The sequence below is a fragment of the Barbatula barbatula genome (assembly GCF_947034865.1).
Source record: "Barbatula barbatula genome assembly, chromosome: 6".
In the NCBI taxonomy this organism is placed as follows: Eukaryota; Metazoa; Chordata; class Actinopteri; order Cypriniformes; family Nemacheilidae; genus Barbatula; species Barbatula barbatula.
The window spans coordinates 12435780-12460132 of record NC_136765.1 but is presented as its reverse complement, the minus strand read 5'-3'; the positions used below and the strand labels follow the sequence as shown (position 1 = coordinate 12460132).

Here is a 24353-nt window from a genome sequence, read left to right as displayed (position 1 = left end):
TAGCGGGCACAAAATCACTTCCGGACCGTGAAGCTCAATTTAGCCCCGCCCCTTTGGTCCCTCCGTTTTGATTCTTACCATCGTCATTTCCGCCAGGAACTTTTGAGTATTCCGCCACCCGGAAGTTACCAATGGATGATGTCGATTTTTGCGTCCATTTCTGCACTGTTTAGCTTTTACTGAGCCGGGAGAATGAGGATGTAAACATCTCATCGGTTACCCCCCTTCAGCATGAGAGGGAGGTGTGCGTGACCAGGAGCCTTATAAATGTGATGCGTCCAGGATCTCGGCGAGGGCAGAGACATTTCGGCAGGATGCTCAGGGTGTTTGCGGCATTGGTGATTGTTGGGCTACTGCTCTCGTTCTTCACTTCTTTGGTCTTTGACATGTATGACACCGCTTGGCACCCTAAACGCAGTTTACACCAATCCGGGGATGGAAGCACGGAGAAGATAAGCGGCCCGCCGTATCCCAGCGGGCAGCTGGAGAATATATTTTGGTTTGTGCAGGTAAGAGGACAGTTTGTGCTGTCAATCACATTACCGGTGGCGAGAGGTCACAATAACATTTGTACTGTCAACAGCTGATCACGTGGTTGATTGTCAAATGGCTTTTATTTTGTGTTGTGTCATTATAAATGATTACTTGCATAATAAATATGTCGGCCGAATAAATAAAGTAGGAAAAATCGTCATATGATTATTATAAAATATATTTATTAGTGATATGTTTAATGAATAAAGCATTCAACAAAAACGAAAGAAAATCTGACCTTTGGCTTGACTAATGGCTTTTATTTTGTGTTCTGTCATAATAAATGATTATTTACATAATAAATATGTAGGCCGAATAAATAAAGTTGGAAAATCGTCATATGATTATTATAAAATATATTTATTAGTGATATGTTTAATGAATAAAGCATTCAACAAAGACGACACAAAATCTGACCCTGCCGAAAAAAAGACCAAGGCAAGCAAACCAGTTTTGAGATTAAATTAACGTAATGAAATATGAATAATACAAAAACTAATTTTACTTTTTATTAAGGTCAACTGCAATACATTAAAGACTTTCATTAATAGCTTAATCATTTCTTAATAAATTATCAATAATTATTTTACGACGTCATAAATGGACGGACACTGCATAGGAATGTTACTTTTAATACAGGCTACAATAATTGCAATACATAACATTATTAATATGCACTACTGTATTAGCATGTAAACACATTAGGACCATTGGTTCTATAAGGTCCTGGAAACACAAAAAATCATGTCACACCACATCAATCCTCCAAGTATGTTAACGCAAAATGCCACTAACACTTGTTCTATAAAAACTGCACATAAGCCTGTGTCAGACTTAACCATGATGTTTATTTGCACAGGTATCTGACATCCACATCAGTCGTTTTCATGATCCGGGGAGGATTTCTGACTTTGAACGGTTCTGTAGTGACACTATTGATGTGATTAAACCTGATCTTGTGCTGGCCACAGGTAAATTGGTGGTTGATACTTCAAGCTTAGAAAACTGACTACAAAATTGGCCAATATAAATTCTACTTATAATTTTAAATGGAGTTACAAGTATGTTGCCTTTGGACTATTTAACAGGGGACTTGACAGACGCAAAGACGCAAAGTAAAATGGGCTCTCTTCAGCATGAAGTGGAGTGGCAGGCCTACCACAACGTCCTGAAAAGATCACGAGTGTTGGAACGCACTAAATGGATTGACATTCGAGGGAACCATGGTGATTATTTATTTCCCTTCATTTTTAGTGTCAATTGCGTGTAGACATCTGCATGGAGTTGTCTGAAAAAAACGAGTTAGGATCTAAATAAAGATCAATATTAAGTTTCCTCTTTGTACATCACTTATTGTCTAGAAGAATAATAGACAATCTTGGCCCCACAGTCTCTTAACAATAAAACAATTACAGGACATTGAGTCCAGAAAGCTGGATAATACTATGCAGGTCTAAGGACTTGAAATGAAGCCCAGTTCTCTATCAAACAGGATATTGCCTGCTTGTTTTGATAAGAAAATCAACTTCAGTAGATTAATATTAACTTTACTCATTAACTTATCTTGGTGCCACATAGCGTTACTTCTCGTTCACTCCAAAACAAAAATTCTCATCATTTAATTATCCTCAGGATAACCCATATAATGGTTGGGGATTCAGATCGAAGATAATCACAAAATGAATCTCTCGTATCGAATGAATGACTCGTATGATACACACAAAAGTCGTATAATAGCTTTATGTTATGAAATAGACTAAACCTGTCATAGCTGTCCTAATGCATGCACACACAGGCGACATTCACATGCCGGTCTCTCTGCAATCTTTATCAACTGAAACCTTTCCTATTAAAGGTAGGGTTGGTGATTTCTGAGAGGTTAAAAATATAGCAAGCTAGCATCAAGCATAAGATCCCACCTTTCCTTCAGAGCGCTCTCCAAAGCCACGCCTTCTCCAAACAAGACAAGCGGGACATCCTATCATTACATATGGACTGAATGCAATGATTGCACAAAACATGTAAAAGCATTTATATGTTCAAGTATTTAGACCACTTTTCTTAGTGATTGGTATCAGAAGAGAGAGACTTGGGTAGTTGACAAATAAACGTTTAAATGTGTCCTATGGTGTGACAGCAAATATTCAGAAAATAAAAACTATGCTATTTTAGGTTAGAAATATAATTCACATATTATTAACAGTTTGCTTTCTTAGTTTTTACTGCCACACCATAGGACACGCGTAAGGTAGGCCTGCGTCAAATGGTTTCTGAAAAGAATCGTCTGCCCTGTCTTAAACTTCGACTTGAATATTAAAATAATTGATTCATTACTTTCAAACCACTGCAATATGCACATTGTGATATGCTCATTTGCAATAATTCTGAATTTAATATGTAGCATTGTTTAATATACAGTTATATGTAGTAGGATTTTGGATCAATGAGATGTCACTTTGGTTGATAAAATGTACCTTGACAGTGGGCTCATGTTGTTTAATTTACATATATTAAGCTTAAGTGCAAGCTTTAGATGGGTGTAGTTGCTGGATAAAACCTATGAAATATCTCTCATGAGCTCGCATAACTCGTTTCGTCTATCATTTTTCTTCTTTTGCCATTATCCCGTTTGCCCACAGGAACTGTAACTGGTGTTACATTACGGACGCTGCCAGACTTGTAATAAGAGCTCCATTATCAGTTATTTTGTCGCTGGTTGTCTTCCATTTCCAGGAAATCTTGACGGATATTCTCTTTTTGTTTCCTTAGATGCCTTTAATATTATATCACTGGAGAGTGTGAACAATTATTACAGGTCTGTACAAATATGCACCTGTGAATAGCTGAATGTTGTTAAGCTTTAAAAAAGTTTCACTTTGACTGCATCATAGTTATTGACGTCAGTCTAAATTCCTTTTTTTTAACACAGGTCTCGGCGTATATTATATATAGTTGAAACCGTCTGTATAATGTTTTATTAAACTGCTAAAATATCAGAATTACTTTTGTTTTCTCTTCTGAATATCTAGAAAATACTCGGCCAATCAAAATGTGGGATCTTTCCACTACATACACAGAACACCCTTTGGAAACTACTCATTCATTTGTGCCGACGCCACTTTGACACCGGGACCCAAACGGCCCTATAACTTCTTTGGTTTCCTAAGTAAGGTAGGACCAATATTTTAACTTGACCTTTTTAATCGTGAATATGACAGCAGACTTTTCTTTGGACTAAAATTTGAGTTTTCCCTATAGACTGATATGGATTTATTGGCGACCTTTAGAGAGGAGAGCCTGAGCAGTAACAAATCTATCTGGTTTGGACATTACACTACATCTACTGTCATCTCCCCCTTCCCAGGAGTCAGAGCGCTCATGAGGTTTGGACACATCTCCTTTATGGTGCAACCACTTTTTCAATCACTATATTCACTCAAATATGGTTATTAATCTGATACATGTCTAGCTTTCATTGCTTAAAGTGTGAACATTTGACCACATATGAGTCTAAACACAATGAACTGATAAAGAATCTCATCCATTGGGTTTTACAGTACAGCTGTAGCGTATCTGTGTGGGCACCTACATACACTAGGAGGCTTCATGCCCCTACTGCATAGTCGACATAGAGGAGGCACACTGGAGTTAGAGCTGGGAGACTGGATGGATAACCGCAGGTGAGAACAAGGCTCTTGCTCAAGGGAATGCGAACAGATGTTCATATAGCTTCTTCATATAGTCTTAGCAAGACAGCTCAAATAACAGCTGACATATAATAATAACTGTTTGGCATTGTAATGTACTGACAAAATAGTTTTGCATGTAGTCACACACAATTCTTCTTCCTTGGTTCAGAAACAAAACATTGTTTTTTGACCATGATCCTCTTAGTTTGACATGACGTTTTAGGACTGGTCAGCTTGGGGTTTGAGTAAACCTCTTAGCCATTTAAAACCACAACCATATGAAAATTAGCCATGTACTACATTTCTACATAGGTGAGACATTTTCATAGACACACATTAAAGCTACAATTTGTCATTTTTAAGGTTAAAAATAAACAAAAACAAAAAGTTCATAAACAAACTATGTTCAAACCTTGCTCATTACCTCATCCCGAGGGGTGGTTAAATTATTTTTCATTTCATTTTTGGGTGAAATTTACCTTTAAAGAATGGCTGTACTGTATGGATAGAATTTTAGACGGGCTCATGAGGGCCCTGAGGTGATAAGAACAGTTCATAGAAGCCTATTATCGTGGTGGATAGTTGAATATACTTTTACCAAAGTAACAATCGTTCTTTTTGATACAGGTACAGGATATTGGCTTTTGATCATGACCTTCTTAGTTTTTCCGACTTGAAGTTCGAGGACTGGCCAGCTGTGCTCATCACTAATCCCAAAGACGCGCAGTACCTGGATCCAGGGGTGGAATCTCTTGATCGTATCCGCAGTTCCACACACATCAGGTGTCTCTTTGTGTTTCCTCTTCGACCTAATAAAACAATGCTGTATTCCATCCAAGTTTATTCCCCCCATGCGTGTCTTGTTAGGTCACATTTTGAAGTTCTGCTGGGCACACAAAACTCACTGTTGCTATTTGTGCTGTGCGTTGGGTTGTTTTAGGGTTCTGGCCTTTTCAGAATCTCAGATCACAGCCGTGTATGTGAGTGTGGATGGAGGTATGCTGGAAAAAGCTGTCAGGGCAGAGGGACCTCTGTATGTGCTGCCATGGGACCCATCAATCTACTCTACGGGCCTGCACACCATCAGTGTTAAAGTTGAGGTAACTAAAAACCAATGCATGCTTAAAGGGATAGTTCACCCAAAAATACCCCTCCGGTCGTTGCTAATCTTTATACATTTTTTTCTGCTAAACACAAGGGAATATATTTTTTGAAGAATGTCGGTAACCAAACATATCTCATCCATCATTGACACCCATAGTATTTATTTTCCCTACTATAGCAAGTAAATGGGGGATGAGATCTGTTTGGTTACTGACTTTCTTCCAAATATCTTCCTTTGTGTTCAGCAGAACAAAGAAATCAATACAGGCTAGGAACAACCTTAGGGGTAAGTAAATAATGACAGAAGACCAGCTCCCTTTAACTGCCAACATTTTAATTTCATTTTAAACCATTAGTTCTCCTTCCATTTTATCATTCTCAGTTTCAGTAAGTGGGGCTTTCTTTTTGCTGTGACACACAAAACGTGATATTATGAAGAATGTTGGTAACCAAACAACATTGGACCCTATTGACTTCCATTGTATGGAGACATTTCTCAAAATATCTTCTTTTGTGTTCTACAGAAGAAAGAAAGGCATACATGATTGGAATGACAGCAGGAACCTAGCTATGTTCAGAGTCCAGGAAATGATATAGGGATCATAAATACCCACCTAGCAACACCATGGCAACCTATAGCCATGCTTGAAACATAATGGCAATGCTCTGGCAACTACCCAGAACTGCAGCAGCTCTGCACCATAAAAGCGTTGTGGTGTTATTTTTGCATGTGCATTTTGCAAGCATGACCCACATTTCTTTCAGATATTAAGTGGTGTTTTTCCGTAACATTTTTTTCCGTAACACTTATTTAAATGCAATACTGATTGTATTTATGGACAACATTTTTTCTAATGGTTTAATATAGTGAAATGGTTGTACTACGTTTGCTATTCTTATGCCAGGATATAGCAGGTCGCTCAAAAGTACGTGAGCAACAGTTCACCCTGGAAGAAAATCTCACCCCCAGCTTCGGATTCGCACAGTCCTTCATTCTCCTTACAGACCACTACATACTGGTAAGATAATGACACAAAAAATACATAACGTGTCTTTGTAAAACTCACATGCATTCGTGATTTATCTAGGCATTTCTTTGGTATTTATGCATCTACCCTTGTGTGTTTTTGCACAGGCACGGATTGCATTTGTGGCAATAGTGTTACTTAACCTAGGTGGGCTAGTAGTCTTCAGGTTTATGCATATGTCTTCTACAAGAGGTAAGTCGATTGACTAAAATTCTCCATGTAAAAAAAACATAATGTACTTTTTGTAATATAACATAATTTTTCCAGGGTTGTTTTCTCAAGCATTGACATCCTTACATCTTCTCAGTAAAATCAACATATTCTACTATTCCCTACTGCTGTTCAATCTTTGCACAGCGTTGGGTAAGTTACAGTCACCTACTTAACTTTTTGCAAATTGTCGGGTCATAATCACTTATAACATTGTAATCCCTTTTCAGACCAAAAGAGTGGAGTGTTTTTTAGTCGTTGCAAAAGTGAATAAATGGTAGATAATGAGATTATAGTGAGACGTAATGTAACTGTAATTGCCTCTCAGTCTTATAAATGTTTATAATCAACCCCTGACCCCATTAGTTTGATCGGGAGCACAATAAAACTGTCCACTGTCCATTTTTTCGCAATTTCTGCTGATAAAGACTGTTTTGTCTGGTGTTTTTAGGCCCATGGTTCATTGGGGAAGTCATTGAAGGACACTACGGGGCCTGCTTTGTTTTTGGTGTGTTTGTGGATGGACATTTTCTTGAAGGCAGTCTGACTTATGTCGTAGGAGTTATTCAGGTAATACGGTATTCAAGATGCAGAGCATTATGAAACGGGTTTTTGACTCCTTTTCAATTTGAGTTGAATTTTAATTGAAAGGGTCAGACCCCACAGGAGGTTGAACTGGAATGGCAGGAATGAGAATTTATTAAATTACAATTCAAAGTTATTAGATACAGTCAGAAGAGAGACGTTTCAGAATAAACAAAAATAATTACGGCATTAAATATTAATTCCTTTTTTGTTCTCTAACATGTAGAATATTGTTTATTTAACTAAGTAGAGACAGTATCTTTAAACTTAGTTGAGTACTATCAAAAGCCCAATAAAAATATTACAATTTTACCATACAGCACAACAAAATGAGCACCACATATATTGATTTTAGTTTTTTAATGTATTGGCTACAATTTTATTATAATTCTTTTGAATATGAGCATAATTTGAGGAAACTAAGTGTTGTTCCATTATGAATGAAATATATAAATATAACACAAAAGGTAAACACTGATTATTCATTCATTCATTCATTCTTAGGGCCCGTTTATACCAAAAACAATTGTTGGGAAAGTGTTTTCTATTAAATAGTACTTTTCACAATTTTTATTGTTGAAAAGCAGCTTTACGTAATGCAGCGTTTACATAATGAAATAATGATTATAAACTGACCAATAAAAGAAAGACATTATGTATAAATTAAATACATTGAGATAGATGGTATTATTGCAAGTTATTTTCTATGAAATGTACATTAATGAAACTAAACTGAAAGTACTACAGTGCATTATAAGAAATTATTATTGAAGCATATTCTTCATAATATTATAATATGCGTAATATGAACGTGACTTTCATTTATATTTAGTACTCACTGTTAGTGCTTATGGGTAGATTATATTATTACAACGTGTGAAGAAGTGATGAATCATTCACAGCCAGTCAAAATCCATTCAAACTTAAAGGGCTTGGACATGTAAAGTGTGAAACTCGAGCGCACAAGCTAAGAATAAAGATATCATTAGGGGCCATTGTGGATGGTAATTATAGACCATTTTGCAAGCCATAAACAACACTGGCCCAGAGTCACTTCTTGTTTCAGTATTTTATCACTAAACAAATGTAGGAACAAAGTACAACAAACAGGACATTCGTACCGAATTGAAATGTTAAACTAACCTCTAGAGACTTAATTATTAATGTGACATTTCTTTTTAAATCTGAAAGATGGAAACAGGAAGTGCTTTAGGCACTTTATTCAAGGCACTTTAGGCCAAATTATTCAATAGATACCTTGGAGCACAACCTTAAAATATTGTCTTTGCACCACAGGTCCTCTTCTTCAACATGCCTCTCACATATTACCTCTGTTGGAGTCTTCATCACAGGTGTCGAGGCGCCAACTTCCGCTCGCACTTCTGCCGACCAGGTAACCGCTGGCGGACTCTGGCGGTGCACCTGGGCATGCTGGTGCTCTTGATCTGGCAGGCGTATTCTTGCTTTTTTCTGTTGGCGACCTACGGGCCCCTGGCATTTTTCCTGTCTCCAGTCCGTACCTGGGCCCTACTCATGGCCCTGCTGTTGGTGTACAGGGTCTGGTGGGGACCACAGCCTCATTTCTCTGATGTTAGCAGAACCAACAGACCATTGTGACAGTGATGTTCTCACTTGTCGTTCTCAGTCTGTATGTTTTTATTTGACAGACTTGATTTAGTGCCAATTTCTTCCCTCCTCTTTCCTTTTCTTATCAGTAACTGATTTGCCAATCATTTCCATTAGATTACCCTAGTTAGTATTCAACTCCTTCACACGAAGCTATTATTACATTTGGCTGATGGGGCCCTATTTGACCCGGTTCTCATCCTTTATGCACACAAAGATTAAAAGTGATGGTTCGCCCAAAAATAAAAGTTCTGTCATTATTTAATTACCCTGTTGTCATTTTAGACCTGTATGACTTTCTTTTGAAGAACACAAAAGAAGATGTATTAGAGAATGTTGTTAACTTGCCCCTATTCACTTGCATTGGTTTTTTGTCCAGACAATAGAAGTGAATGGGTGTCGGTGCTGTTCGGTTACCAACTTTCTTCAAATATCTGAAAGAAAGCGATATGGGTTTGAAACGCGAGGTTGAGTAAATGATGACAGAAACTATCACTTTAAAATCAGTGTAAAATGAACCTCATTGGACCTAGTTTCTGTTCGGGCGTCTCTGTTGTCATTTACATAAAAAACATCTAAATTAAGATAAAAAATTACAGCCAAAATACCACAACTTGATGTAGAAAATACAATAGAACAACACATGGACACGCTTTTTTTTTACGGAGGTAAACATTGTTCGATAGCTCTTTCTGTGCAGAATTGCAAACCACACAAACAGCCTAAGGACAATGGCCATTTCAGGGAGAAAAATCAGCTATTTTGAAAAGAAACTGTATTGTCATTGAAGTCTTTCATTGCGCCCATAATCGACTTGACAGGTAACAGAAAGAGTTTCTGGTGCATTCCATGATGTTTATTGATGTTTTGTCAGGTCGCTCTGTGTCTCTGTTGTCTCTCAGGAAAGTAAAGACTTGAACAATAGGCTGCTTTTGTTTGACTTGAATGTTGTTTTAGAAGTTTCGCAGTTTTAAGGCTCATGATTGTGACAGTAAACTTGTAAGGATTCCACATTTACTTAATTCATGTTAATCTAGATTTGTGGTGATACAATAGGACTTTTTGAATGTTTGAGACCTGATTTGATGTTATTTTGATTTTATTATTTGGTTTTGAAATTTTATTTTTTAATGTACTCAATTATATTTATATTGTAGTGTTCATCGCTTCCAGTTGCTCTGCATTGTTTAACGGGCATTCCCTGTGATCATGTGGCTTTATGTTTTTCAGTGAAACACTGTTTTTTTCCCAGATTTTACTGTAAAAACAGTTTTACAGCTAAATAGGGGTAAGAAATTCCGTCTTGAAAATTTTATGTTTTCCCTCAGAAGAAAAATGACCTAATTTTATAAAAAATGTTATCTGTATTTAAGTGTAAGAGAGTAAAGGGGTTTCATATTGTGATTTGGTTTGTTTCTTTCTCAAGTAAGGCCTTCCAACCATCATAAAGCCTGACAAATGTATAAACATGAATTAAATTTATTTTATCATGACAATGGGTTATTATCAAGAGCATACTATTTCAAGACAATTCAAGTCCGTTTTTAAGATAGACACTTAAGAGATATATGCAGTAAATATACAGTGACTCTACAATAAAGATGTATTTATTAATGCATTGAACAACATGAGTTTACAAGTGAGCAATACTTCTACACGCGTATAGCATTTATTAATCTCAGTTCATTAAATTCAACACCGACTCTTACTTTTTAAAATCAAATGTAACTGTTAATATTAGTTAATGCACAATGAACTAACATGAACAATTTTATTACCATGAACTCAAGTGAACAAACATTAATAATTGCTAAATTTATATTGCTCACTGTTAGTTCATGATAGCTAATGTGTTTAATAATGTAACGCGTTAACAAAAACAACCTCAATGTAGTGATACCAAATAATGCTTATTTAATGACTTATTGAACTTGTGTTTTTACCCTAGTCAACGTACAGAACACACTGCAAAAACAATGTTTTAGGCACAATGATTATTCAATCATGGAATCGGCACAACCTTTCAGTTCGTTCTTTGACCCATAGGTTACACAACCCCAACAAGGTCTCGTGTGAAAGCAGCACCTTCTGATGGAGACGTCTAAACTCAGTCTGAAATTTTGACTATTTGTTTCCCTACGTTGCCTCCGGTCATCATGGAGCAAAAGGCATCTGAAATATGCACATGAGAGGGGGGTAAGATGTGTCATCTTCTTAATCTAACACCGCACATTTACCGTATATGTAGAAAGGGCCCATATTGTAAGTTGCTTATGATACATATGAGGAAAAAGTAGAAGCTTTGTATGCTAAATTACTACATGTTATGAACATGTGTATAGCTAATGACTAATCATATGCTTGTTTCTCTTAATAGTAAGTAACTATGGAGTCCAGTGTACTGATAGAAAGTATCCATTTCATTTACACGGCCTTAAATAATTCTTTCCTGTATCTATTTACAGTGTAACAAAACAATCCTTTCGATTTGTACGTAAAGTGATATAACCACTGACAGTTTAAGCTCTCACCTCCCATGTTTTCTATACCATTTACAACAGTTTCCAACACCTGTAAAATAAAAGAGAAACAACTCATCCACGTGACCATGCAATCCTCCTCACAGCCACGTTACATGGTTACTCACTGTTTTCCTCATACCTTTATCTGTCCCGTCTTTACCATGTGACTGAGCTGAAGAAGACTTTCTTCGTGTTTCTCCATGTAGTTCAAGACAACAAATCTCTCCCTGTGAACATACTTATTGTAACTAAAGTTACCATGTGCATTCATGTAAAGAAAAAATAATATTCACACCACAAACAAACACGTGGCACCCCACAAGCTAGGTAATGGTCATTTAGTACCTTGTAATGTTCTTTAAACGCAAAGAGTCTTGGGTATCTTCACTAAGAGGTGGAGGGTAAGGCACATCCTTATTGTACTGTGAGATCTGGCCACACAGGATCACATGACCACCGGTATTCATCTGCACACAGCGAGGGCCGCACTTAAACAAACGACCTACAAAGAGTAACCCAACCATTCTAAGAGAAAAGCACAGAGTATGAATACTGAACCTGTGATATAACAACGTCGCTGATGGGACCCCCTACATTGTCAAAGTAAATATCAATCCCTTTGGGGCAATGTTCCCTCAGAGATGAGCTGATATCTCCCTTCTTGTAGTTAACAGCTGAAGTAAAACCCAGCTCGGTCACCAAGGCCTGGCATTTCTGGTCGGATCCGCAAATTCCCACCACCCTCTCACAACCATCCAATCTGCCAATCTTAAAAAACAAGAGGGTCAATTGGAATAACATGATGCACATCACAAAAGTTGCTTCATGGTGTCTAACGTGTTCTGGGTGGTTGCTAAGAGGATGCTTACTAGGTCACGATAACCCATTCCCAAATCCTTATAATGCAAGTCTATGGGACGTTTGGACTGTTTTGCGTTAGCAATAAAAAGTTTCTAATGCAACTAAAATACAACCCTCCGGAGATGACTGACACATTTCATTTGTCAACGCATGCAAATTACCTGTCCAGCAATTGACCCACAAGCACCGGCGGCTCCACTGACAACCATTGTTTGATTGGTCCCAGGAGTCACATGACCCTTCTCTCTCACCCCTAATAAAGCAGTAAGGCCAGTTATGCCTACTGCTCCCAGAAAATATGACAGGTGACCATTCACCATCACTGGATTAACCTGCAGGCGCAAATACCCCACACTTACATCCTGAGGAACAAACAGGCTTGTATACGTGCAGAATTAACATTATACCTTCTGTAAAAGGCTTCCATTCTTCACGTCATACGTCTGCCAGCGCCAGTTGAAGGAGGTGACAATACTGCCCACAGACAATGCTTTATTTTTGCTTGCCTCCACTATTCCAACTCCCCCTCCATCCACGGGCTCCTCTAATCTCCATGGCAACAGGTAGTCGGCGCCAGTATCATCGTTCATGCGACAACGCTACAATACGTGTGGCGTAACAAATGCTTGGTGAATAAAGAGGGTTTCGTTCTGTGATCAGATTATTCATGATAAAACGGAAAACGCATCACGGTGAATAACAATCCTTCGCAAAAAATCACTTTCACAATAGTTTTTTTAATAATCATATGTTTTGCAGTAAATAGAAACAAGGTCATATCACCATGTACGGGTCAACTGACAGATACAGTGTCCGAACTAGCACCTCCTCTTCTTCCAGCTCACTGGGTTTAACGATTTCTTCAACTCGGAAATTTTCGGGAACCGGATGACCATTTTTGCCTATTAAGGCGCACAAGTACCGAAGTAAGAGAGAGACGTGCAGTAAAGTCAACATTGGTACATTTGAACGTGCAAGATCTGCATGGTTTACCTGGACGAGAGTGCAAAACAACACCTTTCGCCTTTAACATTTTATCGTTGTGTCATTATATCGCTTAACGAATTAAATCGGAGAAAATCTGCTGAAGATAGATTTAGCAACATTCAAAATCACGAAACAACCACTTCCTGAACAATCACGTGACGCTCAGCCGGTCTCCCGATTGGCCACGGCGCCGGCATTAAAGGGCTGGTCGCATTTTCCATGTGTTTACTTTGGACATGATTAGTGAATGTTTTTGTCTTCCTCTTTCCTGTTAACGGCGGGTCGCAATAAAGTTTTAGGGAATGTTTTACCGTAACACGACAATATATTATGTCAGCGTGTTTTCGTTTGTACTCCGAAAGCAGACATTTGCACACTATTACAATGACATCGACAATGCGCGTATTTATGTGTTATTTTACATTGTAAAAATGCCACGATCGACGCACAAAATGTGTTTATAGCTGCATGCAAGTGAACATGACATCACTGTGCGATTTGCAGCGGGTGGCGCTCTTGTTACCAACGAGGAAGTGACGCTGCATCCAAAGGCTTTAAGTTTTTTTTCCTCTTTTTTTCTTAAAAGCAACACGAAAGCGATCAGGATTGCTGGAGCTACGTCGCATGTTTTAACGGTAATGTAATACGCGAGAAGGCATTTCTAATCCGATCGACTTTTAATGCACGTCCGCTTGTAAAATGCATACATTTCTATAGTTTTATGCAGGACGTCGAATAGTGCCTTATCCACAACAATGAGTTCGATCGGGTGGTTACGTACTTTTGAAATAAACAATCAGATGTGCTTTTACAGGCGTGGTGAACTGTTGCTGTTTGTTTTAACAAATCATTTTTGCACGTACGGAGCCATGCAGCCCTGCACACGCGAGAGGCAACCGAGAGTGCTTATCATGTAGGAAGACAGCAGTGTTGCAACAAATGCACCCATTTACTTATTGTCAAGTTAATGCTTTCCCTTTAAATCAGTGGCGGTCTCAGCAGTGTGCGTGTGTTGGTTGTGTACCTGCATTATAAACGATCGCGTTACTGTTGTGCAACATTTGGCGGTGTTGCAACAACTGTGTCTTATAAACTTGTGCTCGCCTCCCCCAAAGCTATCGCAGCGCTTATTGCAATCCTGCCTAAGTGCATGCATCGCTTTCTCAATTATCCACTTACATCAAAGACTAAATTAAAAATAACGATGTGCTTTGAGTATTGATTGGCCGTCACGCATCATTGCGTTTACATTTTATTACGATTGTTAACGTGTTTATGACGTATGTGATTTACCCGAATACGTGCACCTCTGGAAGAATATGCATTATTTTTGCGATTATTACAGAACGCCACCACCCTTTAAATCATCCGATTGTTTATGGATAGGCAGAAACTGGTACCCCAGCACATGCCATACCCAGAGATCGGCTGGCCGCATGTCTGTTGGCTTTGCACTTTATTTTAAGGAGTCCACAAACACTGACATGATGAGGCCTATGGGTGTCTCCTTACTAACGGCACATGCTCAGTCATGTCCTGGGCTCCTGAACCTTTGCACGCATGCAGAAATTGTCCTATGGGCAAGATGGGTGAAAGACGTGCGTAGTCCAAAACATGTTATAAAGTAATCTCTGAATTGGTTTGTGTGTTACAGTTAAGAGCTGGTACTCTCTGCTTCTCCGTCTTAGACTGTTTACGGTGTATGCCTTTTTCTAAAGGTTTTCTTTTTGATGAAAGTTGATTGGTTTCTATTTCTGACGTACTGCGTCCAGGAAGTCTAAGTGTTCCACTTCAAAACGTAGAGGATTTTCATCTTTTATGCAAAATCGTTACAACACATTTACACAATCAATGCAATAATATATCAGAACAAAACGTAACGTTTGCGATGCACCCTGTGTCTATTTTTCACGTTTTAGATGCTTCTGCGTGACTTTGTAGTTTTTTTCCTGTGCTTCTTGGCCGCAAATATCAGGATTTTGTCATTGGTTTACTTAATGCAGGTGTGAGGGGTAATGTTTTGTGCACGCTTACAGGACGTTCCCAGTGACGGAATTTCCCGCATGACCCGTGCATTTGCTGTAATTTACATCGCCTGCATGGAAGGGGAAAGGCCTTACATGGTCGCGGAAGTGGGCGTGGCCATTCCAGGACAGTAGGGGATCACAAGACTGAAAGAGAATGTTGTGCCATAACGTTGCTCTCCACGCGCGAGTGAACTTGCTTGCTTTCTAATCGTTTTGATTCGCATGTGTCTGCAATGCTAGCAATTTAAAAATAGCCGTCCCGCCATTTCCTCAAAGAAGCCCTCCATTTCTCCGTGGTTTGTGCGCGGATCTACCTCTTGCCTTGAATGTTACTCGAGTGAGGTCAGCAATGCATGACTCAATCGTGGATAAGCATGCAGTCATTTTTGGACCGTCCGGCTCACGGACCGTGCAGTTGTTCTTAGGGCGAACTCACGAGCACGGTAAGGATCCTTGTTTTCAGCGTCTTGGAAAAATAGGTCAAGACTATTTTTCCAGAAGTGAAAGACTAGCCTTAACATGCAATACAGACCATCGTTAGCGAGACGTTGCAGAATAACAGTCGTGATGTGAGCATCGTGAAAGTAAGAACTAACGCACGCTGTTCATCGCAGTTGACAGGCAGCCGGACATGTAACTTGCTACTTTCATTTCTATTTTCCCACGCGAGCGTGCTTCATAGGGCGCCTTGTTGTCTCACCGTGCCGTGGAATTAGTGACTGGATAAGCCATTTTCTGCAACAAAGGACTTCTGGTAAATAGCGCTGAGCTGGCTGCTCTAGGAAAGGGGTCCAGGAAGGGAGTATTTGCAAACAGCGTGGATGTGTGTCAAAACGTAACGTTAGTGAGATGTCCGCGTGGACGACATTTAAAGAGACGCGTTTTTGCTTTCCATGTGCCCTGTTTTGGCAGTTGTAGACGATCTATTTGCACACACGCCTGTTGACGTTTTTGCAGTCGGCGTGAGCTTTGTGCCTTTAAACATCGCATGAAGTCACTCGTTAGCGGTTTAACTTTTAAAAGCGACCCTCGCTTGCGCAACGCAATACGTGTCCTGGGCGAACGCGCCCTAAAAAGCTGTGCATGTAGACAGCGCACCAAGTTTTGGGACGCAGACACTTTTTCTCTAAAGGGGATATTTGCTCGTGCATGCACGTTCGTCCGTAGTTCAAATCTAGAACCAGGTACGATTAGGTAACTGGGCTTGACGCTACAAGCCTATTAAACGGGTTACCTTGTGTACTGCTTAAACTGGATCGTGTAAACATGCACCGTCGTTGTTTCTTTTTTGGGGCGTCGTTTGTGCAACAAAATAACACAACGTGCTAGGTTAGTGTAAAATACTCATATTGTACTGCATGTTGTTTTCGTCAGGTTTAAAACGCGTCGGCTGAACTTGACCTAAATCATGTTTTTTTTTTCGACGGCGATTTGGTTGATGCAACTGTTGTTTACATCCTCGTACTAGGATGGGTTTCTCATTATTGTATTGCGCCACCTCTGACAAGACTGCAGCCTTTACGTGACTGCTCTAAGTACTGCGTGTTGTCTTTGATATAGATTCTTACTTAAGCCGATCTCTACATGAATGAGCCTTTTGTAACATACTGCGACTCTGCAGAATACTCAGTGCTTTGCTGCTTCCTCACGGTGACTGTGTGTTTAGATGGATTGTTGTGCCAGTGATGTATACAGTGATGTTAGGAGACCACTTCCCTTTTCATCGAAAGGAAATCAGTCAAAGAAACACGTTCTTGTAAACACATTGGACACATTTTTTTTTAATTAAACAACGTTTAATAATAAACGAAATTTGTAAATATGTTTAATCGGTAGCAGGAGGTATCAGTAATGCGATTGTATTTTTCCTATTGCAGCAAATACACGGTACAAGAAGAATAAGAGTATGAAGAACATTTGGGTTGATCAATAAAATAATGCACAACCTATTGCATCTTATTTCTTTATAGCTATATGAGCGCAGGTCTTTCTGACATGAATCCCATTTAACAAATGTTCACTAGTGGATGTTTACTTTTGAAATATGCATACGTCTTAAGTGGCAAATTATTTATAACGTTTTTCAATGGTAGCCTTATTTGCTATGCATGCACATTCCCTTTTAATGGTTTATTGAAAAGCAAAGTGCTTTTTATGATTTTAAAGACTTTATTTTTTAAACATTTGGGTGCTGTTTCTAATGTGATTTATGGGGAATCACCTTAAAACCCCTCTGTCATTGTGAAACTAATGTTGGTATATTGTAACGCATCAGAGGGATGTGTGCAACTGTACATCTCTCCTGGTCTTACACACTTTTACTCTATTTGTCTACAAACACACTGAAACCCCAAAGTCCCACTTTCCCCTGACGGGTAGTTAGCAGTCACGCATGTGTGTCAGTTATTGAATTAGTTGCCCAGATTAGTCATTAGCTTCTTTCTGTGCAAGACTGCGGAAACTACCATAATTGTTTGTCATAAATGTTTTTTTGATCATAGACAGTGTGCGGGTCCACCTTTTTTTAAATCCTTTTTGAGAGCCTCATTCATGAAATCGCTGAGACGGACAATTGAATTGAACCTCCAACTGAGCCCAAAAGACTGACTCTGAAGGCTAACCATAATATTTTTCACCACTTTCTTCTCAGGTTGCCTGCCATGAATGAGGAGCAAGCTAACCTAAAGACCTTTCAACCCGGTTTGATATCCCAGGAGCTGAAGAACAGGCAGTGTAGATAAAACAAATAGACATGTTAGAGCCACACTGTACTGAAACTGTTATTGCTGCGCAACGGATGCTGCAGTTTGATATCTTAAAGCTTACTCGTATTCCTACCATGTTGAGTAGATTTGGATGACCATTAACCTGCATAAAACGTAACAGCAAAGTCAGAGCGGTACTCTTAAGACTTCTTGTTATTTTGGAAAGAACTTTGTGTGGTTTGGGGGTTTGAACTTTTGTCTCCTGAATCACTCACTCCAACCATCATCGGTACCTTTATGAAAGTCATGAGCCTGCAACCTCAACCGAAGCTAAACGCAAAGAGAACAGGAAAACGTATTTCTTTCTTTAACGACCAGGGTGTGGCAATGAAAGAGGCATCTCAGCACACACAGGCCTCGACATACTATGGGATCGGGGTCCCTCCCTCAGGGCCTGGTCACAATGACCGAGTGGGTGTGGAAAGCTCCAGTGCAGAAGCGCCGCATATGTACCTAAATTCGGTCATTTTTAGCCCAGAGAAAGGCGATCAAAGCCGTGGGCACTACCAACAGACAATGCCCATGAAGTGGTCACACCAAGACCCATCCTTGCAACCTCAACAGAGACCAAACACTTGGTCACAAGGTATGACCGCGTGGCCCCAGAACTTTGCGCCGTACTTGGGGGTTCAGACCGCTTTTGCAAAACAAATTCATGAGGGCATGCCTGTACAACAACAACAACAACAACAATCTGAACCCTCGGCTATTAGAGCCACCGATAAACTAGGGGCTGGTGCAGAGAGCTTCAAAACTGGACGGAGCATGGACTGGGAGCAACAGCAAACCTTTCAACAGACTCAAAAGCCTGGAGTGTTAAATTCACAACAGCACAACCAATCTGCCGCTGGGAATTCTGTGTTGCAACCTTTTCAGTTAGCTTTCGGACAGCCCAAGCAGAACTTGGTAACCAATTGCTATAAGGTAGTTCAGGGCAATCGGACCTTGCCGAATCTGAATTACAGTACGCAGGCAAATTCTCAACCGCAGGAGCAACAGCAGCTGATGCAGAGGCAGATGATGCTCCCGCCGCAGCGGCAACAATTGCATCCGCTGCTGGAGGAACAGATACGGCAACAGTCGCAGCAACAGGCTTTTCAGCATCAGAAAGCATCACAGCATATACCACAAATGCAACATCGAGCACAACCACCAAACCAGACACAACAGCAACAACAACGCATGATTCAACTGGACTTGGTACAACAGCTACAAAAATCGGAACACGCTCATCAAAACCAGCACGTAGTGGAAAATTACTGTAATAGCCAGCAAGCACCCTCAGTCGATCAGAATCACCCTTTACTAACAGGACAGTCCCAGGAGATGCCTGATCCTCCGACGACCCAGGCCTCTGAGCCGATCCCCCAGCCTCCTTCAGCCGTTCTCCAGCAGTCCATTGAGAGTCATCAGCCTGGGCCCCGAAGATCACGCCGGCTTTCTAAAGAAGGTGGAGGCCCGGTCTCGGATAACCCATTCGTCATGCCAACTGATCATCAAACCCAAGGCTCACAAAACGGGGCTTCTGAGACCAGTACAGTGCAAGACATCAGGTCTGCTCCGACAGGCGTAATTCAGAGCACACGGCGTAAGAGGAGGGTCTCTCAAGAGGCTAATCTGGAAACCTTGGCTCTGAAGGCTTCGGAAAGGGAATCTCTTCCCGATCGTAACGTCAAGGTGAGTTAGCCGACTGTTCACTTGTTAATGTATTTTTAGTCAAGTATGTAAGAGAAAGGAAATGTGTGCCAAGTGTCTATTGATTCATTGATGTTTTGAGAATTAGGGGAAATACTATGACGGGAAGTTTATCTACATCTTGACTTAAATTCCATCTTTAGTTGAACATTTTAACCCTTTAAACTCCTCTTTAATGAAGATATTATCTTCCTGTGGTGAAAATATTTTAATGCTTTAAAGTGATGCGTCATGCTCGAATGTTATTCTACACCCTTGGCTTATTTAGAGTATGTGTACATGACAAAGATGGAGTAGAAAACTAAAAATTGTCATTTTTAATCAGTTTAACGTACACACAACAACGTTGTCAAAATCAGCGTTTAAAAAAGTCTGCATTTTCAACTCTGTTGTTGATGACAGTGGCTACTAGTCACAGTCTGACCAGTACAAAATGAACATGATGGCGAGGAAAAGCAAGGACGTCTTCATGTGGATAACGTTAGAAGAGGTAATCCATGTTATTAGGGTTGTTTGATTTCATCTGGCAAAGCGTAGACCGATCAACGGATGACATCGCAGTACTGAGTGAGCTATTTAAAAGCATACGGCTCTCGATTCTCTCTCGCGTTGCTGTAATGTCACCATGTCGATCCATGTACGAAGCTTGAAGTTATACCTGTTGTTTACACGGTCCTTGTCTAATGGCACATATGACAAGGTCTTAACAAATCAGGGAAGCGTTTTTGTCCGTTTACACCAGGGGTGTGACGAGACACTTATCCCATGAGATGAGACGAGACGAGATTTTTCAAATTTTAAAAGAAATCCTTAATAGCCCTATTCGGACGGGACTAGATATTACAGAGGTAGGAGTGTCTGTTTCGTAAGCTTGGGTGCTGCAGTAGAGCACGTGCATTGCATATAGTCATATGACCCAACAACAGCAGCCTGCTTATCATAAACCCACAGAAATGAAGTATACAAGATTATTTATTATAATAATTTCTCATTTTCATTACTTTACATCACCATTATCAGTAAACTGATATTACAGTTGCCAGTCCTAACAGTTTATGAGATTTGGCTCGTCACAATTTTATTTTAATATTTCGCAGAATTGCAAAAGTGTCCATATCTATTCAAGAGGAATATTGAGTTAAAGGGATGCACGAAGTATATAAGCGCATTAGTAAGAGCTTACGGCAGATCACTTAGTTGGGCGAAAAACAGTTGGTAAATTGCTCTGGAATTTTTACAGAATTCGTGTGAGAATTTCGTGTGATTTTAATTCCCGTCCGAATCCGCCAAGTACATCTGAGAAACACAAATTTCTCTAACAACCCCCGGAAAACTAGTCCCATCCGAAATAGTGCTTATGATGAATTATGTGTCTCTTATTCACCTTTGCACAAATTGCTAAAAAATGTAGGCATTATAAAATCAGCTTGTATTTTAAATGAATTATATTATGCAGTAAAAATATGTAAACAATGCTAAATGTTTTGTCACAAACTCAACTGACAGGCAGTAACTGCACAAAAATGAACAGGTGCATCTTTTAGTAAAGAGCTCTGGGTGTATTGTCTATAAGCTTTTGCATAGTGCTCGTGTTAGCATAGGTGGTGATCATATCACACGGTCAATCCTCCTTGTATGTGTACATTGCACACATGTAAGAGACAAATGATTTGTTTTTGAAGAGGTTTGCCTGTGAATGTATTTCAAATAACACAATGTGAACTTGCAATTGCTATACTCTACTTGTGGCACATTCCGCTTCTCAAAGCGCTGCTAGCAGCAAACCGCGGTAAACACTAGTGCTTAAAGCACGATGTTGAAACCGTCCGTCTAGCGCATGTTTACATAGAGGAACAGTGGGAAAGTAGCGGGATGGAAAATCAAGTTGTTTTTATGAATGGCTGGGCCGGTCACTGGAAGGTATTAGCTTGTTCTGTACAGTAATGAAAACAGGTCACACAAATGGTTGCACAGGTTAAATTTAGAGAGCATATGCGACTAAAATGGTCGCAATTTCGAGTTCAGCACTCAATCATGCCATTTTCGTGAGGATATTGTGTTCTCGCGAGACACATGGTCACACCCCTAGTTTACAAAGAAACGCAACCCCTGAGTTTTCTAAATAAAACGAGCTCTGCAGCGTTTCCAAATGTCTCCGTTTTCAGGGTTTGAAATCTTAAGTTATGCTTTCATTAAGGAAAATGTAGAACTAGTATAAACGCCGCCTAACACAGTCTAAATAACTACTCTCATTGATAAGCAATTAGTTTGGTCTAATTAAAATCTCAAAAGAAAAATTTGACCAATCTTCCTTAGTACGTGACTGACTTAAAGAAGTTATGACCAGTTTTGAAGAAAAGAATTGGATGACTAACTTGTAAGACTAGTCTAAGCAGTTTAAGCAACCGGACCCAGCTCAACTACCTGAACCACTCGGCCACTGATGAATTTGCTCATGGCTTGATGTTTATTAAAAATGATTAAACAAATTGAGATTTAAGCACAATAAACTACCTCACCAGAAGTTGAAGTCTGTTTTACGCTTTTCTTTGTTTCTTTTAGTTCACGGGGACATTGTGCATTAATAGACATGACTGTAAATGTACCAGAATAAGCAGAAGCTAACTGAGAGTATACTGTACTTGTTTCAAATGCTTACAGGTTCTGCAGGTTTCTCAGTTGTTAAAGGAGTGTAAGGTTAGTAAGAAACACTCACCGACTGTCACCATTAAGTCACATAATCTGTAGATCCAAAACAAAAGCTTTTCCGCACAAGTGCAACTAATGTCTCATGGGTGACACTTCATACTAATACCGGCAAGTGCACTCCACCCTCAGCCCACTGGCCCAGAAGCCGAAATATTAAGGCCAAAGCCCAAAAGCACTTTTCTGATCATTTCGGATAATTGTCAGCTCATTGGAATACTTCATAGAGAATTTGTCCCATTGTCCCAGAGCCGGTACTTCATCTTCCATCTTTGGACTGTGCGGTAATAACTTTGCTTATACTCTTATTGTACACAAAGAATTAGCGCAATTAGCAGTCATGTGTTACTTTAGGAGTGGACTGAAATTTCTGGGGCATGCTATTTAGTTCATTCTTCTTTTCCTTGATACGTAAACTTCCTTAGAAAAAGACAAAAGCACTCCCTCAAGACACCCAACCGATGATAACAAAGAAAGGGTGTGCAAGTATGTATACGCTTGATCTGTGGGCCAGATTACAACACTGTAACACAGTCTGCATGGGACGGTAAAGAAAGTATCTTTCGTCAACTTGATTCTAGCTGTTTTAAAAGGAGCAAGAACATAAATCAGTGAAGTTTATTGTGTCCAAGTACTGATGGGAGTCATTTAATGCTTTTCCATCTGCTTTTTTCTAGAAGTAGGCTGAAATGCATTTCCTTCAAGGGTGAAAGAGTTAGGGCTAATCTTAAAACCTCAGCGGTGCCAGCAAGGTCACACTTTAGATAAGACAGGCCACATCATCAGGGATTCGTCATTTTTACACAACTTCCAGCTAGATGCATGGTAGAAGTGACGCATGTTGCAGTTGTTGTGTTTTTCAGTAACGGGTCAGTGACGTTTGAGTGGTTTTATTTTCTTTGCTGGATTACTTCCACTTAGAGTTTGTAATAAAGAGAAACAGGAATTGTTCTCACAATAAGGGACACTTCGATTTGTGGCTCCTCCCAGAAGGGGTGGTTCTACTCGAATAACATAGTGTTTGAGGTTTTTACATTTTTGGACATTGTGAAATTGCATAAGGATCCACTTGATTCTTTTTGAGTTCCTGTTTTAGGTCAAATTCAATGCAGCTGTTCAGTTATCCTGACATGGAAGGAAGGTTTTTTCCAATCATTTACATCACAGGAGAGTAACACAGTGTCTACACTAGATGCGGCACGATGCGACGTGACAATAGCACGCATTAGAGCCCATTATAATTGAACATTTTGTCTACACTGGATGCGGCAGGCGCGTCCGGTGTAGACACGGTGTTTAACTGAACCTGAGATCTCCGCCTGTTTGGTGGCCCTTATTATTTGCTGGTTACACAATACACATGTATAAGTAATTGAGGTGAATCTGAATCCTTAGGTTGTTTTGAGAAATGGTCTGGACTTTGCCTCTTTTCCTGTGATATCTTATCAGCTTTATTTTCCTTAATGTATAGCAAATACAGAAGGAAGGAAGGATTCACACTGCTCAGATAAAAGGTTAACGCGTTACAATAGGGTTGTAATTGTTAACATTTGTTGATAACATGTATTAACAGTGAACAGCATTTATTAATCTTAGTTCATGTTCATTTTTAATTGTACTTTATATATATATATATATATATATATATATATATATATATCAGACATTAACTGATGTTAATTGGTTGAACTAACATGAACAGTTGTATTGCCATTAACTGGACAATTCAATGCAAACGTTAACCGTGAGCTTTTACGAAAGGTTTTTACTATAGTGATAGTTCAGATGACAATATTTGGTGGTTTAATACCAGTGTGAAGTTTGCAAAGCATTTTTTTAAGCATAGTTTTTTATAGTTAAGTGTCACAACAAATTTGTCACATCCATAACCGTACATATGTTTCATAAATTGGCGCATGAAAATGAATGTATAGAAACAATTTTATGTTCTCCATATGTTGGGTGTATTTGTTTCTGTTGGGTTTTGTTTTTATTTCTGGTTTTGTACATTTTT

The 24353-nt window shown here is 39.4% G+C and overlaps 3 protein-coding genes across 4 annotated transcripts in view; 2 read left to right on the top strand and 1 right to left on the bottom strand.

Moving 5' to 3' along the window:
• Positions 1-69: 69 nt before the first annotated feature.
• Positions 70-10397, top strand: tmem62 (transmembrane protein 62). Its single transcript, XM_079458250.1, has 14 exons — positions 70-509; positions 1394-1505; positions 1623-1760; positions 3304-3349; positions 3564-3705; positions 3793-3917; positions 4092-4214; positions 4851-5006; positions 5164-5323; positions 6233-6346; positions 6463-6547; positions 6623-6718; positions 7017-7135; positions 8447-10397. The coding sequence occupies exons 1-14, from the start codon at positions 273-275 to the stop codon at positions 8765-8767; spliced, it is 1974 nt and encodes a 657-aa protein (XP_079314376.1). The 5' UTR covers positions 70-272; the 3' UTR covers positions 8768-10397.
• Positions 10200-13673, bottom strand: ptgr2 (prostaglandin reductase 2). The gene is made up of 9 exons (XM_079458251.1): positions 13153-13673; positions 12943-13061; positions 12567-12758; positions 12321-12491; positions 11857-12066; positions 11644-11765; positions 11438-11525; positions 11308-11347; positions 10200-10948 (listed from the first exon to the last, which is right to left on the bottom strand). Exons 1-9 carry the CDS (start codon positions 13190-13192, stop codon positions 10884-10886), a joined length of 1047 nt encoding a protein of 348 aa, XP_079314377.1. The 5' UTR covers positions 13193-13673; the 3' UTR covers positions 10200-10883.
• mideasb (mitotic deacetylase associated SANT domain protein b) overlaps positions 13659-24353 on the top strand; it is a 23684-nt gene continuing 12989 nt past the window's right edge. The window contains exons 1-2 of one of the 2 annotated variants that reach the window (XM_079458249.1): positions 13659-13781; positions 17824-19615. In XM_079458249.1, coding sequence (XP_079314375.1) covers positions 18176-19615 — 1440 coding nt within the window. In that variant the 5' untranslated portion in view covers positions 13659-13781; positions 17824-18175. Of the gene's footprint in view, positions 13782-15294; positions 15617-17823; positions 19616-24353 lie in introns of those variants that run through there. The other variant, XM_079458248.1, reaches the window with a different exon arrangement.